This window comes from Leuresthes tenuis, unplaced genomic scaffold, assembly GCF_036924035.1.
Source record: "Leuresthes tenuis unplaced genomic scaffold, fLeuTen1.0.hap1 SCAF_16, whole genome shotgun sequence".
Taxonomy (NCBI): Eukaryota; Metazoa; Chordata; class Actinopteri; order Atheriniformes; family Atherinopsidae; genus Leuresthes; species Leuresthes tenuis.
Window position 1 is genome coordinate 28201958 of NW_027325370.1, and position 13990 is coordinate 28215947.

General features: G+C 39.7%; 1 protein-coding gene across 4 annotated transcripts; it reads right to left on the reverse strand.

Annotated features, from left to right (window-relative positions):
- Positions 1 to 1813: 1813 nt before the first annotated feature.
- znf217 (zinc finger protein 217) lies at positions 1814 to 7024 on the reverse strand. Of its 4 annotated transcripts, none has more exons than XM_072367093.1 (6): positions 6940 to 7024; positions 4175 to 5502; positions 3900 to 4007; positions 2423 to 3799; positions 2179 to 2300; positions 1814 to 2005 (listed from the first exon to the last, which is right to left on the reverse strand). In XM_072367093.1, the coding sequence occupies exons 2-5, from the start codon at positions 5463 to 5465 to the stop codon at positions 2188 to 2190; spliced, it is 2889 nt and encodes a 962-aa protein (XP_072223194.1). In that variant the 5' UTR covers positions 5466 to 5502; positions 6940 to 7024; the 3' UTR covers positions 1814 to 2005; positions 2179 to 2187. The 4 variants fall into 4 exon arrangements, with proteins under 4 accessions (XP_072223194.1, XP_072223192.1, XP_072223193.1 ...); XM_072367091.1 differs by having other exon boundaries at positions 6936 to 7024; XM_072367092.1 differs by having other exon boundaries at positions 6814 to 7024.
- Between the last annotated feature and the right edge of the window lie 6966 nt (positions 7025 to 13990).

A 13990-nucleotide genomic window follows, 5' to 3' on the forward strand; every position in this document is an offset into this window, starting at 1 on the left:
TTAATTATTCATATTATGTTTTTGAACAGGTGGCCAATGTTGGAAGGAAGGCCACTTGGATTAAGAAGCTGGGTTGTTGGGTTTAGCCAATATACCTTATAAAGTTTCAGCATATTAATAATGTTATTTAAAATACAGTGATGCATTATTAGGAAGCAGCCTCACTATACACAATAGTTACAACATTACTGGCTCCAACCCTGCTGGAGTGATGCACCTTACTTTAATCTGCAGCCGAAAACAATAGTTCTGTGTTCATGTCAGATCAACTCTGACCAAATGAATTCTAAATGTTTGTCACAACCTTTTATCAATTTCTTTATTAGATAATGGGAACCTGAAGTATTCTTTGCTCAGCTTGAATATATAAGCAACATATTTTAAAAGGACATACTAAAAGGTTAAATACATCTCACAAAACCTGAAACAGTCCAGTTACACCACAGGTTTATTTTAGACTCAAATTGAGGCCCAATGTCCAATTGAAAAATACTGCATATGTTGGCGTTATATGTCAGTTCCAGTCCAGCAATAAATGATTTTGGTAAGCCTGCAAAGCTGTCAAACTAAAGCTGAATCTGAATCCTGAAGGTGACAACATGAGATGCCAATCACTGAAGAGAAGAATACTGCCAGAGGTCTTCACCTTTCACTTTATTATTGAAACATTGGCATACAGATCTGAAAACAATATTTTCATTTTTACACAAGTTCACATGCAATGTAAACACCAAAAGCAACAAAAAACAAAACAAAACAAAACAAAACAGAAACTCAGGCCTTTCAAAGTGACAGAAACACAAAATTACACATCAGACTGCAGAGCATGCAAATGTGACTTGACCTGAGAATTTTTTTCTTCACAGTGAACAGTTAACTGAATCATTAAGCAACACAGCTGCTCTTAGGTGTCTTTTCAAACTGCACAGTCGTGCCATGTAAAAGGTCACTTGATGATGCCTGCTGCCACAAAACACTTTGAAGACTCTGCATAGTAAAAACAAACTCCTGACTAGTGACTGAATGTGCAGGCTCCAACGATACAGCAACACCAGATCACACAAAGACAGAACTGCACAACAAAGAAATTTGGCCCGTCTAACAGCTGATGGATTTGAGGCACCATTTAAGTAGTTCATAACAATTTCAAAAGAACTAGTAACAAAGTGTGTCCTGCATTTGAAACTGGGTTTATAAATACCAAGCATATCAAATGCATCCACGAACCAAATTGTGTTAAAGTTAATCAGTGGTAGTCGTAGGTCACCACATGAGCCTGTGTGTGGTGTCTGACAATGCTGCCATACATCAACACATGCCCATCTACACATACTACAACAACTAATATCTGTCTCCATTCAAAAGACATCAAGGTGTACAGGCTCAATTGACATGATAGCGTCAGCATCTTTAAAAAAAAGAAAAATAAGTGTCTAGAGCACAACATGAGGTAGAGCACTTCAACACACAGGAATTGTTACTGTGGTCTGTTTGTAAACTAATGGGCCAAAGCCATCGAGTTATTGGACAGAAAGTCCTCACCATCCAGTGCTTTGGAAAAAAACAACAGTGCGTGAGTGCTGCCTGGACTTAAAGCGTAAGTGAACAGAGCAGCCAAATTTCACACTAAACGTTTGCTTAGATTTTAGCTCAACACCATCTTATGAACTGAAATCCTGCAGATATGTTTACGTTGTCCCACATACAAATTTCAAACTGATGTTTTAACAGTGTGGGAAAAAGATGGATTTTAGTTCTGATTGGAAAGATATTTCAAAGAGAAATTATCTTTCCCAATCCAAAAAAGAAAGAAAGAAAGAAAGAAAGAAAGACACTGAAATTCTAAGCCCTGAAATATCTATGCAGCACAAATTTTCTTCTTTTGAATAAACCTTAAATTAGAGAAGCATAGGTACATTCTGAGCAAATCCTCTCTTATTCATTTCATAAATTAAACAGATTTTCCATGAAAGTCTCCAAAATAAGGTAGCAGCACTGTTTAAATCTAGAAAGAGGGGAAAGGGGCTTTTAAATTTTCCAAATGAGACGTGACACATTTAAAGCAAATGATGGATAAAATCATTTTTTCAACTTTTAGTCAGGTTTTCAAATTGAAAGGAAAAAACAACAGCTTGTAAATCAATGTATATAAATCAAAAATATTTCTCAACATTTTACCTTGGTTCCTTAGGAACTCTTCTCAGTGGTCCCATAGCGTTGCTTTGAGAATGAGCCTGAGGGATCTCTCCTCTGCAGGTTGGATAGACTGGGTAAGTGTTGGAACAGCACAGTTCTGCCCCCTGGGAAAGAATCTTTGACATTAACTCTACAAAGTAGATTAAAGACCCACAATAGAGCCTAATGTTAATGAAAATTAACATAGTTTGAGTTACGATGCTGAATCAGCTGACCTAATACATACCAGTTCTTGGGTTGGCCAGTCCTCCATGACTGGGATTAGTAGGTGTGCTGTGGTAGAGAGATGCCAGGTCACTCGGTGTGCAGGTGCGCAGAAGGTTCATCATGCTCCATTCAGAGTCCAAACTTCCTCCAAGAGGTGTAGGCGTATTTTTTATTGGACCAAGAGCCTCAGAAGCTGTGGCAGGACCAGACCCTTGTGGTGTGGTTTTCACACCTCTCCCTGTAATAAACAGCCTGTTTGATCCATCCACAGGTGGTCCTCTAAAACCAGGCTTCTCACCAGTCTCAGCATCCCTTATTGTGGGTACAGAGAACTTCAATCTCTTGCCAGAAGGTTCACCAAAATCCATCTGGGGGAGGGTCCCAAATTGGCTCGACAAGCATAGCCTTGCAGCATTTGAGTGCCAAATGGCGTCACTTCTTGCTGGGTAATTCCTCTCAGCGATGCCGACTCTGTCCAGAGGCCCTGTTCTGTCCATGATATACTTGCTGCCTGCGTTGCTTTTCCTCAGAAGTTCCGTATACCTGGAGGATTCCTGGGTGGGGCGAGAGTCAGTGCTTTGTCTGTAACGCTGGATCTCATGGACAACATCTTGTTTTGGCGCATGGACAGAACCATGAGGTGGGTTAACAGGCACGCTCTCTTGAGATGTTTTGGATTGTGGGGGTGGGGATTTAGTTCGGCGAGGGTGGCGCCTGTCAGTCATCAGAAGTGGGGTGACATCTTTACCATCGAGTGCAGGAGGGCAGCCTGTGTAACGTTTTTGTTTTATATTCCCTCCAAGTCCATTTTTTTTGGTACTGTCTGACTTGTCTTTATGCGTCAGCTTTTTGTGCATTACAAGAACCTCTGGGTACATGGTTTTATATGCACAATATGGGCATGAAATAGGACTTAATGCATATTTAGGTTCTGCATCGGTAGGGATAGAGAGAGACACTTTTACTGACAGATTTAATGGGGCCTCATCATTCTCGCTCTTTATCTCTGCTTCCTTCTTCAGATTAACAGGTGCAGGGCACTTTATGAGTGCATCATCATCATCATCAGTTGGGGAGTAAGCAGACTTGGCAATCAATTTCTCATACTCACTGTTCACCTGGACAACCGGTTTGCCAAGTTTGCAATCAAATCTGTTATCTGACGCTCCAGTTGTGCATAAATTGGCTTCAGGAATCCAGAGTTTGGATCCATTTGGGGCAGGATCTTCATTGTTGTTGCCATGTCTTCCGTCTTCAGGAGAAGGCAGCGAAGGCAGTGGTCTGCCCGGGATCTCCACGTAGGGTTTGTCCTTGTGACGCCGATCCAGGTGATATTTTAGTGAAGTCTTCTGGGCAGCAGCGTAATCACAATAAGCACACTTAAAAGGTTTCTCTCCTGAAGAAACACACATTTAAGTCGGAGTTTTAGATCTGTAGTGCAGAATTTGTAAGGTGCTGCATTTATACAATAGTCAGGGCAAATGTTGTGACTATACCTGTGTGAGTCCTCAAATGAACTGTGAGGTAATAGCTTGATCTGAATGATTTGCCACAATAACTGCATGCTTTAGATCTGACTTTTGATCGATCAAAGCCATCTTCACCTTAAAAGAATATACAAATGAATAAATACCGTAAATGGAAGAATAGGATGAAAAAAAAATGAATTGTTCTCATCTCATCAGCAGAGGGAGCACTTTGTAACAGTGGGATTTGTAAACAATGCCAAAATCACAACATGTTATGAGAGTGTATAGAAACTCAGATTTACCTGAAATCAAGTTTTCCTCAATTCCTTCCTCCAAGCCTTCCTCTGCATGGTCCAGTGAGCCCATTTTTGGAAGCTTTACATCAACAGAAGTTGGACTATCTCCACCACCTCTTTCCCGTTTGTGTACCCTGGAGTGGAGAACTAACTGGTGGTAGGTCCTGAACGTTCTCCGACACTCCACACACGTGGTTGGCCTTTCTTTGTCCTTGTCTTTCTGTATCAGAGACCTCCGTGGTGGGTTTGGACCTTCTGTAAAAGCTTGCTGCTGAGACCGGAGCTCTCTCCCAAGATATTTTTTTTCTCCCTGGCCCTCAGACCAAATATTCAACTCCTCTTTATCAGAGCCACAGTCGTCATTGTCTGTGCTGACTTCCTGACCAGCATCTTTAGTATTATTAGGGCCAACTGCTATCTTGCCCTTTGTCGCAAGTTGCCAGGCCTGATATGTGTTGAAAGGATCTAACTGTGGAATCCATTTTGAGGATCTCACATATTTCACACCATTTTCTTCAGAGGCAGGGTGAAGATTTAGACTGCTAAGAAACATTTCTTTTTTGGAAAAGGATTCTGTAGCATGATCCATCTTCTCCTCGTCGTCATCTTTGCCAGACTCCACCTCTCGATTATGTACTTTACTGTGGTCGGCCAAACTGTTATGATCAAGAAAGAAAAACCCACAAACCATGCACATTTTGTAAACAGAGACTACAGGCTCTGAGGCAGGTTCCTGGATGACACCATTGACTGTCACTGGGGTATCCATGTCTTGCAAGGCCTTACTCTTCGCTCCAGGCTTTACGTGCATCTTCATATGATTTTTAAGAAACCAAGGCTCTCTGAACCGCCGTCCACAGACATTGCAACAGTATGTAAAGTAGTCCTTGTGCTTCCTCATATGGGTCTCCAGCTCACTGGCATCTTGCGTTATCTGACCACATACGATACAGCTGGGAACCTCCTCTTTTTCTTGGCTGCTCGGTTTGGGTCGGGTTTCTTCTCCTGGGATCCTGAATTCTGCTTCAACCCGAAGCACTGTTGGTTCAAAGAACGTAGTGGGGTGCTGGGTTAGTACGTGGGGGCCCAACTCCTCCTGGTGAGTGAAAGTCTGGTCACAGAACATACAGGATAATGAAGTACTTCCTTCAGACTGCAGCACAGTCTTCCTTGCATTTGTAGTGTGTGGTGTCACGCTAGAGCCAGGCCCTGGGATGCTTGCATTGTTACCACCAAGAATATCTTTTGCACATCCATCAGAGCTATCTACATACGGCAGCAATGAGTGATGTGGCATCTTCCTCTAATGATTGACAAAATGTCTTATTAGAAACCTGAAAAAAAACCAGAAAGAGTCCCCTTCAGGCTTTGCACAACATAAAAACAAGATCAGGTAGCTTGAACACCTCACTGACAAAAACAATGTGTTTAGAATAAACCACAGACAGAAGTGCCTTCGCTTTTACTGAAACAGGAAATATATCTTTTTTAGCAATCAACTACAAAAACAACTCATTTCCTCTATGCAAGGGCCACTGATAAAACATTGTTGTTTTCCTTCTCAGAGACTAAATTGGAAATAGATTCATGTTTAACAGACCCTAATTTTTGCTTAATTAAATTAGAATTAATGAAATGAATTAAAGCCAGTGAGACTGACTTAATAGAATCTATGTTTCTATACAGTTTATGTTTGCAATGTCATTTAATATCAAACATTTTTTGTTTAGAAAACAACATATTTGCTGAGTTTTGTCACTAATGATGTCACAGTCATAAAAACAATATAAAAAACTAAAACACATTAGGCCATTAATAGTTATAATTTTGTCCTGAACCCTTAGCTTTTTGTCTTACAGAACTAATGACCTAGAATTTGGATTTCCCCATCAACCCCGTTTCCCAGTTGAAGAGATGACTGTATTTTCACAAGACATCAGTGCTGTTATATTACTACTTGACATAATTAGTTTCAGTATAAGTTACCGTAATCCAGGTAAATTCAGGTGACTATCAATGACCGTGGGTATTTTATTCCTTTTTCCAAGTGCACGCATTCTTTGTGTGAAGCACGTTGATGTTGGTCAGTGGCCACCATGTTATTTAAGTGAGCACTCATCTCGTTAAGAATACCATCAACGTAATTTACTCGCGAGGGGGATGCACGAGGTAACAGTTACCAGCTCAAAGCTAACTTCAATAAAGTAAGCAGTCTATTTAAAAGACTGGCTATTACACTACTATATGTGCATTATAAGCCGAGCACGAGGATTTCATTATCTTGTTCAAAGCCACACAGATCGATACAAGTCTTGTCAATGTTGCTTGTTGTGAACGCATAAACTAAAACTAATTTTAAAAAAAAGCTGCGTCCAGCCAGAATCAATTCAACTCGAAACACGTTCCGACGACAACGCTATTTTCATGACAACAGTGCAAAACTTTAACCGTATGTACTTACGGTTTTGTTGTTTTGTTTGACGTCAGTTCTAAAAGTTAACGCAAATAAGTAACATAACGATACGCTAAAGTCACGAAGGCAGTGTAAGCAAGTTAGGACATTCAACGAAACTAACGTTAGCAAAGTACACTTTCTGTGGTCGCGACTTCGAACAAACTGAAGAAACTCACCAAACAATACATACCAATTTAGAATTTCCGGATTAATAACGATACTGATACTACGAGCGATTGAAATAAGTAAACTACGCTGTTTGTGTGAGTTGCTTCTTCAATTCTCACAATGCATTGCTGGTGGACAGCTCACCTACTCAATTGTTTGAATGTGAATCATATTTGTTCTACTTGTCGAGTCCTCACTGTGCAGCTGTTGAATTCTGACGCGAGTTCGCTCAACGACTTCGATGGGAAGATGGAGCGCGTGCACGACGGCCCCAAAAAACCCAAGGGGCAGTCACGTGGTCACGAATGACAGAATCGGATTAGTGCACACAATCTTTGCTATTAAACAGCAATGAAAATATGTATGTGAATAATTAATTTTATTGACTTTTCAATACATCCAATCCTGGTGAGATCTACTTACTAGCTGGCGCAGGTCAAATAATCTTAATAATTTAATTATTGCTATAAGGTCTCTAATTCGTGCTTTAAAATACCCAGTGTACAGTAAAGTCTATTTTTATGAGCTCTGCTCTGTTTAAGTTTACTGGCCTTAAACTAGCCAGTAGATGAAGCCACCAAGACCATTTTAAAATGTCACAGGGTGACTGTGAGGTTACAGACTGAGGTGAAATGTTGATTTAACTTACCTAAAAGTGTTTTCCTTACACGTTTTTCGTGCATTAGCTACCATGTGGAAGTGGGGGATGGGTTCCTCAAACTTTTCACAGCTACGTGAGTTTTTTTTGCAGAAGCAGGTTGGTTGAGTCATGAGAAATTTCAGTTTCTTCCTATTTCATTAAACAAAGCTTCCAAAGCTTGCCAGTTTAATAATTTTATATCCACTTCAATGTGATGCTTCCAAAACTTGATGAAGCCATATAGTGGTATATAAAACAGATCGCTTTACGTAAAAGCCTATCATAAAGGCAAACATTTACATTTATAATGCCTAATTATAAGATACCAATGGTTATATGAATGACAAGACACAGTTCAGTAACTATTGAGCTGTAAAAAACCTACAAGCTTGATATATTGATGCTTTGAGATAAAGGACATCATATACAGTAGTCCTCACATGCCAGTTAAAAAGCAGCCCCTCCTCCACTATTTAATCTCTTCAGAGAGAGACACTGATGCTTTCTAAAGCTTTACATCAATGAATCAATGAAGATATTCAGTACACTTTAGTATACACTCATTTCTGAAACACACTCCCTCCCCCAAATGGCAGCAATGTCTGTGAGAAAGAAAAAAAAACTTTATCTGTAACCACTCCCAGTGGAACAGAGAACAAAGACTCCATTTGCCAAAACTATCTCCTGCATTAGTCAAGGGTTGTGTCCTTAAACTCCCTGCTGATTTGCCTATATGGATATATCAAAAGTTGTTTTCCAATCCTTGTTATTACGAAACAGGTCAAACCATTCGCTGTGTTAACTATGTCATGAAAACACAAGTAGATGCATAGGTTTGGAAACCAGACTTCACATGTGTCCAAAGTAATGCAAGTCATTATTCCATTAATTCCAAGATACCAGTGGACATAATCACAAGCAGATATTAAACATAAAAGAGGATTTTGTCCAGTATTCCTAATGATACACTATTTTCAATCTAATTCTGCTGAATCTTATATGACCTCGACCACAATTTAAAAGAGAAACTATTCCATATGCTAAAGGTCTGTAAGACTGAATCACCTACATGCGGTGACTTAAATTAAAACATTTCCCTATCCTCTGCAATACTGTGATTCAGTTCTGGGTATTTTTGCAACACCACTAGATCCTGTTACACAAACAGGTCTAGTATGTTAATCAAAAGCACCACATGTGACACATCGAGGCCTCCCGCTCATTTCCTATTGTTCTGTAACCACAAAGGCTCTGTGAAAAGCTATCAGTCTGGAGCAGCAGTGTGATCCCTCAGGATGATGAAAGTGCAGAGAGGTGTTTCCAGCCTATGACAGAAAGAAAAACTTTATCAGACGGTGGTAGCTTGTTTGTAACCTTACAAATAGGGCTTTTGCTGGATAAATATTTTCATCGTTGATTTACTGCAGTTATTTAATTAGCATTCACCCCCTGTAGTGGTAATGACAGCAACAAGTGGCAAACATTGTTTACTTTTCACTGATTTAATTAACATTGTGCTATTGTTTGCCATTATGCTAATGCGTGGTTTCTTCCAAAATCTTGCAATTCCTTTTGTCTCAGATTATTTCTTTACAAAAGTGCATGTAGGTATTGGACATTATGCCAAAGGCAGTAAGTTCTAATTAGAGATGAAGTCTTTGGAAAACTGACTGCTTGAATAAATGAATTTGCATTCAGTTGACAAACACCCTGATAGGAACTGGAAAAACGAATGGTAAAAGACTGTGGTGGCTTGTTTTTGTCTTGACGTGTCAGCAGCAGCTGACTGCATTGTTGTCCTCCAGATTCACAGTCTGGCTTCTTTCATAATCCTGGTGCCGCTTCTGAAGGACACTGATAATATATAATCTTCTTTCTCACCCCTAGCACAGTAATGTTTATTCAGTGCTGCCAGCTGTAGTGTTGTTGGTCATCAGAAAAAATGTAATCAATGCAAATTTTCAATGTTTGTGTTTTAAATATTTTCCTAGTTTCCTGTGAAGAAATGAGATAAAGGAGGGGTCTCTTTGTGCTAATGAATTCTGCTGTTTGTCTCTCTTTTGATTTTAAGTTAGTTTCTCTTTGTCCCCCAGTGTCTTCTCAAAGATAATTTCAAATCTATGTTAAATATAGAAAAAAAAGATCTAAATGACACATGATTTTCATTGCACAAAAACTGGAAAAAACAAAGAAAAATATCACATTTGTTATGCTAAATACAAAATGCACAGTCTTGAGATATACCTTTTTTTTCTTCTTTTTGACCTATGAATCATTCAAGCATAAAAAAAGGCATTCAGCTCATGTGATGGACCAGTGCTGTTTCTACAACAGACAACATGGCAAGGAGCCAATTTTCAGGCACTTTGTTATTTGCTGCTTGTCATGAAGACAAATAGTTCCTACAAAAATGCCAAAGATAACACAACTTGACAGACATAAAATAGTAAATCTGCACCAACATGATGATTACCAAAGAGCTATTTGCTAAAAACTTGGCATGTCCCAGGTTGTTGTGCAGTGTGCCCCTAAAAGTCCAGAAAATTGGACAAGTGGGCAACAGAAGAAGCATCATTACTTAAAAAAATATGTATAGCAGATTAACAGTAACTCAAAGTGATGTCCTTAAGAACTAGGAAAGAAAAAAAGGATCTTGGAGATGTATCTGGCCCTTGAGTTGATCCATCTGCTGTTGACTGAAACCTCATCAGAAATGGTCTCCATGAAAGGGAGGTTGTCAAGAAGCCATTCTTAAGGTGGGAAAACAGGGATAAAAGACTGAGGTTTGCCAAATGATACAAGAACTGGACTGAAAATCAGTGACAATCGATCTTATGGAGAGATGAATCCTTCCTAGAACCTGGACATCAATATTATTGAAACAATATGGAAAGGCTTCAGGCTGTCCCGAAGAATAAAGGTGGCCATATCACATATTGACTTTAAGCTTCCAATCCCAATCTTAGGTGGACTGCACGGTGGTGTGGTGGTTAGCACCGTCACCTCACAGCAAGAGGGTTCCAGGTTTGATCCCTGCCTGGGGCCTTTCTGTGTGGAGTCTGCATGTTCTCCCCGTGTATGCGTGGGTTCTCTCCAGGTACTCCGGCTTCCTCCCACCGTCCAAAAACATGCATGTCAGGTTAATTGGTGACTCTAAATTGTCCTTAGGAGTGAGTGTGAGCGTGTGTGTGGTTGTCTCGTTTGTCTCTATGTGGCGACCTGTCCAGGGTGTACCCCGCCTTTCGCCCGATGACTGCTGGGATAGGCTCCAGCCCACCCGCTACCCTATTGACGGTATAGAAAATGGATGGAGTACAAATACAACAATATCAATATTCAGATTTACTATGGTTGTCTTTGTCCTTTAACAGTTTTCTTAATTAAACATGTTAACTTAAATCATGGTCAAATAATAGTCAATAGTATTTAAAATATTATCAAGGTAGCATGAATTAATTATTAGAAATACTGTATCTAAGCAGAGACAGCAGTTTACATTCTGTTAAAATCAACACGGAAAACCAACGAAATGCTTCCCTTCAGAAAACAAAAACAAAACAAAAACACACACACAGGTTGTGTCTGTAGGTGCTGCTGAGTCATTCAGTGGGTCTACATGATGAGATTAACTTGATTATAGCTATAGTTGGGTTATGCTCCTTATCTGAGGGTAATTATCCTTGGCTATATGGCGGTGAATGAATCGAATCACTGGCACAAAGCATGCAATACCCCAGTATGATAGGTGGCGCTGTCCCCATTTTAACTATCGCTAATAGAGCCACTTCTGGTTGACCTCTTCACCACCAACAACAGCAACAAACTCAAGAAGATGGCGAACGAAGAGCAAGATGAAACTACATCCCTCTCCATTTAATTTGTGGTTAGCATGGTTATGGCACGAACACGATGCACAACGGTGCATTCTCCATCGCGTTGTTTATTTCTTTCCGGCGGCGGCGACAACAACAGTAATATCGTCTCCTTTGACTTCCGAGTGACGATCGCGGGAAAAATTCTTCTCGCTCGATCCGATCCACTGTCGTCTACAGGCACGTTCATTTGGATCGAGTTATCTCAGGGTCTTAATTCGATCACAACCCGATCCGATTCGATTTCTTGTCAGATTAAGGTGTCTACATGAACCGAATGACTTAATCTTATTGTAATTTAGCCATCAATTCGATACGATGGCAAGCATGTAACGCCACTGAGTCTTTGAAAGGCCAGATCACTGTTTGTGAATCAGATCATAATCATTGATGACTATCTTCTTGTCGGCCTACCCTCGCGTTTCCAAGTTGGGCAGACTTTTTACTAGTGAGCATGGCCGTGATGCACATTAGTGCTGACAGCAAATCTCCTGTTTGGCCTCCCTGTCCACTGTTCCCTCATTTCACCCCCTCTAAGCACAGTGCATTCACACAGTTTCATGTCTTGTCCCAGGATGAAACGCAGCAACATGGTTTCCAGGCAGATCTGCTGCAGTGTGTACAGTCATATTTATAACTGACTCTGTATCAATAAGCCTGTCAGTTTCTTTGATTGTTTGTGTGTGATTGTACGATCAGGATAAGGCAGCTCTTTGGAGATTTAATCTTTATCATTGAATAGAAAAGTCCTCCCTTTTCAAGCTCTTAATTTCAAGCACTACTTGAAGGGTCATGCACTGTCATCTGTGCTAAAGCATTAAATGCATAGAAGAAATATATCTAATAATAGCTGCACAAGGAAGTGAAGAGGGGAAAAAATACTTTATCCACAATCATGCCCGTTTAGTTTTTATTTTTATTTTTAACAAATGCAAAAAAAAGCTTCTTTATCTGCTACTTTCATCTGTGCTACTTTGATGAATTTTTCACATGTCAGTGAAACTCTTGGCAAGATTCCACACTGCATCTTAATTGAAATAATCCTCAGGGGAAGGGAACTACAATAGAGCACATGTCTGAAACAGTGCACGCAGTACCTCACATTTTCTTCTCCAGTGCCATGGTAATTACTTTAATGCTCAATTTGAAATGATTACCTATTATAAACAGCAATCCAAGAAAGCAGTGCTTCCATGATAACGAAAGAGCAGCATGAGTTATGTCTTGAGGGACTGTGACTCATCACTTAATTGTTGGCAAATAGTGGGCCTCTGCCATTTCTATCCAAAACATTCCTGACCGGGTATTAGTTATATGAAGTACATAGATGTAGATCTGAGGTTTTTTTCTTTACCTATAACATCCACTTCCTTAAGTCTTGTTTTACATTGACTGATTCCAAATGATAGATATTAGTTTTAAGTTGTCCTTCAGCTATCTATATGGCTGTCTTTTTGACTGGTTTCTCCCCCCACCACACCCACATGTATCATATTACTTTGAATTTTCTGTCAGCAATACCATTACATAATAGAAAAGGAAATTGCAACTGCTTTTATTTCCAAGGTTTGACATATCAAGATTTGTTGTAGATTTGTTGCAGTGTTTAAGATCATGCACATCTTTGTAAGACCCAACTTTTGCCTAGCACAGCTATTGGATAGATGGCCACACATTTTGCTTCACAAAGGTGTTCATTTTCAACTTGACTCTTCAAGGTGCTCAGGTCCTTCAACTCCCAAACAAGCCCAAATCATCACCTCCACCTTTGTGCTTGAGAGTTCATATCAGGCTTTTGTGCTGTATCTGGTTGCTACCAAATATCTCGACTTTTGGCATGTCTGTCCTAAAGATATTGTTGCTAAAGTCTTGTGTTAAGATGCAACTTTATAAACTGAAGCTGTTCTTTTTAGAGGGTTGAGGCTTTTTGCTGGTAATCCTACTCAAGCCATAATGTCGTGAATTTTAACATGAGGCTTTTAGACTCTGATGTAACTCTAAGATGTTTCATTAAGCATTGCATTATACTGTACTGTACTTGTATAATGTTTTTCTAGTCTAGTTGACCACTCGAAGTGCATTAATATTACATGTCACATTCACTCACTCATACTTTATTCTTTATTCTATACACATTCATTCACTGATGGATGCATTGGTAGGCAGGTGTCTGCAACATAGGGTTCATTGTCTTTGACATGTGGTCCCGGGCAAAAACAAATTGTGCCCTTATAACCGTTCCCAGCTTGACAGGTAGCAACAATTGCTTCTCTAAGAACATTGCTAATGTCTTTCCTCAACAGCATTGTGTCAATACATACCTGAATGTTCCAGAACATCAAACTGCTAAAACTTCTGCTTTTATAGAGTTATTCACACTTAGAACCATCTCATTTTCATTGTGTCTCTAAAACTGAAAGAGGGTGTAAATTCTTTTTCAAATGACTGTGGCTATTAGTCTCTACATCCAACATGGTTCAGCGTGACTCACATGCCACTCCTTACAAGCTCACATGTTCTTCTGCATTCAAAGGCTCAGGGATGTTAGTGGAGCAAGAACGTCATCTTGAATCATTTTGCCTAACCTGCTGAGTCACAATAACAGAATTTTTGGAAACACCTCGTAACTTTTCATAAAGCTCAATGCTGTTATAGTTGATGCTGATGTAGAACAGACAAAACATACA

Excerpts from the sequence above, each read along its gene's own strand:
- znf217 (XM_072367093.1), bottom strand. The coding sequence starts at position 5,465 with ATGCCACATCACTCATTGCTGCCGTATGTAGATAGCTCTGATGGATGT. Across the intron at positions 4,008-4,174 it reads TGAGGAAAACTTGATTTCAG|GTGAAGATGGCTTTGATCGA; the intron begins GTAAATCTGAGT and ends TATTCTTTTAAG. Across the intron at positions 2,301-2,422 it reads ACTGGCCAACCCAAGAACTG|GGGGCAGAACTGTGCTGTTC; the intron begins GTATGTATTAGG and ends ATTCTTTCCCAG.